Raw genomic sequence first — 2351 nt, forward strand, 5'->3', positions numbered from 1 at the left:
CAGTTTCTTGTTTTGTGGTTTGCCCCTATCCATTTCATTTTGACAATTAACCGTTATAGAATTTACCTTGTGAGGTGTTGAATATTGGTGACAGTTGTGATCTTTTGGTAGTTGATGGCAGAGTGGAACCATGTGGAATATTGATGGTTGTTGGTGTTGTGGCACCTGATGAGATGTTGGTTGATGTAAGTGTGGCACCCTGTGAGCTGTTGGAGGCTAATGTAAGTGTGGCACTTTGCGAACTGTTAGCAGATGGTGGCAGCGTGACATTTCGTGGGTTGATGGTGGCTGATGACACCTAAGATGAAAAAATGACAGGATATGTGATTTTTGACGATTAAGGACGATAGCTATAATTTAGCAATATTGCAATACTACACATTTGCAGTATTGAAGAAGAAATTTCACAAAACATGTTGTATAATTGACATATAAGAAATAATACATTTTGGGTTAGTGTCGTATGCAAGCAAGACGTTTAGGTTAGTCTTCTCACCGTTGGCATGGCCGAGAGAGCAGTTCCACCCGTCCCTTCAAGGCTGCAGCAGGTAGGCTGGCCACCAGGGGTGTAGGTAGTGTCCTCTGCTGATGTCGGCTGCAGGAAAATGAACACGTCGTTAGTTGGCTACAGAGTTAGTGCATTTTCAGTAAGTTAATTCACAATTTAAAGTGCGCGCGTGAAATGTGAAGCAATATGTGAAAAAAAAAAGACCCAAGTACCATTTGAGTATCCTGGTTGTTCTGGTTGAAGTATAACAATGCGAAGGTCCAGCCAAAGATCAGTAACACCAGGAAAGCAGCTGTTATGACAACAATGCACACCCGGCGATATGTACAGCCTAGGTTAGCTATAAAGGGTTTGATACAATGGAAATAGTTTGAGAAAATGGAAAATGCACAAATGTAAAACAGCAACAACAAAAAAGTCTTAACATGTGTGTGTGACAAAAACTATATTGACATACAGATTCAATAACTATGTAATGTATCAATAATTTAGTCCGGCTGTCTGTGTTGCAATTGGCTTAGAAAAAAAATAGACTTCAAGACTTAAGAAATAGTGAAGCTTAACAGTTCCCTACACAACACTTACTGCTATTGTTGCGGACACATTTCTCACAATGGTACCCTAGCCTGATTAAATCGCATGTATAGCGGCCTTCCAACCACTGCCCGCCCTCTAAATGGACCAGTTACAGCCCTGAACAACCCCTTTGCGTTGCGTTACACAGACTACTACTATGCGTGTCATTGCAGATTAACTGCGAAAGATTCAAAAGTTAACAGTCATATTTTGTCACTCAGACATCCCCCTACTTCTTAACTTGAACACGAGAATAAAATGTTACTTTTAATATAACTTGATCATATAGTCAGACTCTTGAAAGAGTGAATAGATAGTAATGAATGTATCTGTATTTTACCGAAAGCTGATTCTTTGCGAACGTTAGGTTTGTACATTGGGTTCGGCTTCAGGGCGTCTTGTTCACACGTGTAAGCATCATTCTTGGACGAGTTCCTCTTGGCTAAGCCCGCGGGGATGTCGTTGCTGCGACTGGGAACGGTGTTTTCTTCCTGTAAAGTTTCTTTTGGTCGCGTTTCTTCGGAACGTCGGTCGTCCTGCAAAGTTTCCTCCTCATTCTGGCACATGTACGCCACAGCATATGGTTTGACGTCGTCTATTAGTTCACCGTTGTCATCTGCAGTGTGACATGCAGATGGTATGATGTTGCCATCATCGTTTTCCTGGTATCTAACAGCATATGGCTGGATGTGAAGATCGTCATCACTGCTGATTGGGTTATCAGCAACGTTTTCATGCGTACTAGCCACGTATGCTTGCCGACAGACATCGCTAACACTTCTATTTGATCCGTCAGTTGTTGCAGCATCTTGGAGAGGGGCTGCAGTGTATGATGAAATGCAGCAGGGGGCGCTCTCGTTCTTGGTTTGCTTGGAAGCGAGTTCGCCATCGTTCTGATACGTAGCGATTGCGTTTACTCGAATCTCTACATTGCCATCTTTGCTTGCTGGTTTAGACGTGTCTTCACCATCTAGATCTTTAGGATGTGAAAAGGCACTTGACTGGGTGTTGTGGATGCCACCTACGGAACTGAATGTGTCAGGTTCAGGGTCACTACTTGGCTGGTTCGGAGGGGCGTTTTCTGGGTAGATCGGGTTGGGGTTCTGGTCGTTTTCCACGGTGTCCGTTTGATTCGTTGTCGAGGCGGTTTGTTTATACGTGGGGTTAGGGTCCCGGGATTTAGGCACGCGCTTCGGATCTGGTAGAATTGTGTTGAGGGGATGGCAAGGGACATGTGTGGTGTCAGTATCCTTTTCAAGCGGTTCAC

General features: G+C 43.8%; 1 protein-coding gene across 1 annotated transcript in view; it reads right to left on the reverse strand.

Annotated features, from left to right (window-relative positions):
• LOC118403537 (E3 ubiquitin-protein ligase TRIM71-like) overlaps positions 1-505 on the reverse strand; it is a 1837-nt gene extending 1332 nt beyond the window's left edge. Inside the window, exons 1-2 of the mRNA XM_035802271.1 lie at positions 497-505; positions 67-298 (exon numbers count right to left, since the gene is read on the reverse strand). Coding sequence (XP_035658164.1) covers positions 67-298; positions 497-505 — 241 coding nt within the window. The remainder of the gene's footprint in view (positions 1-66; positions 299-496) is intronic.
• Positions 506-2351: the final 1846 nt, after the last annotated feature.

This window comes from Branchiostoma floridae, chromosome 16 (genome assembly GCF_000003815.2).
Source record: "Branchiostoma floridae strain S238N-H82 chromosome 16, Bfl_VNyyK, whole genome shotgun sequence".
NCBI classification, from domain to species: Eukaryota; Metazoa; Chordata; class Leptocardii; order Amphioxiformes; family Branchiostomatidae; genus Branchiostoma; species Branchiostoma floridae.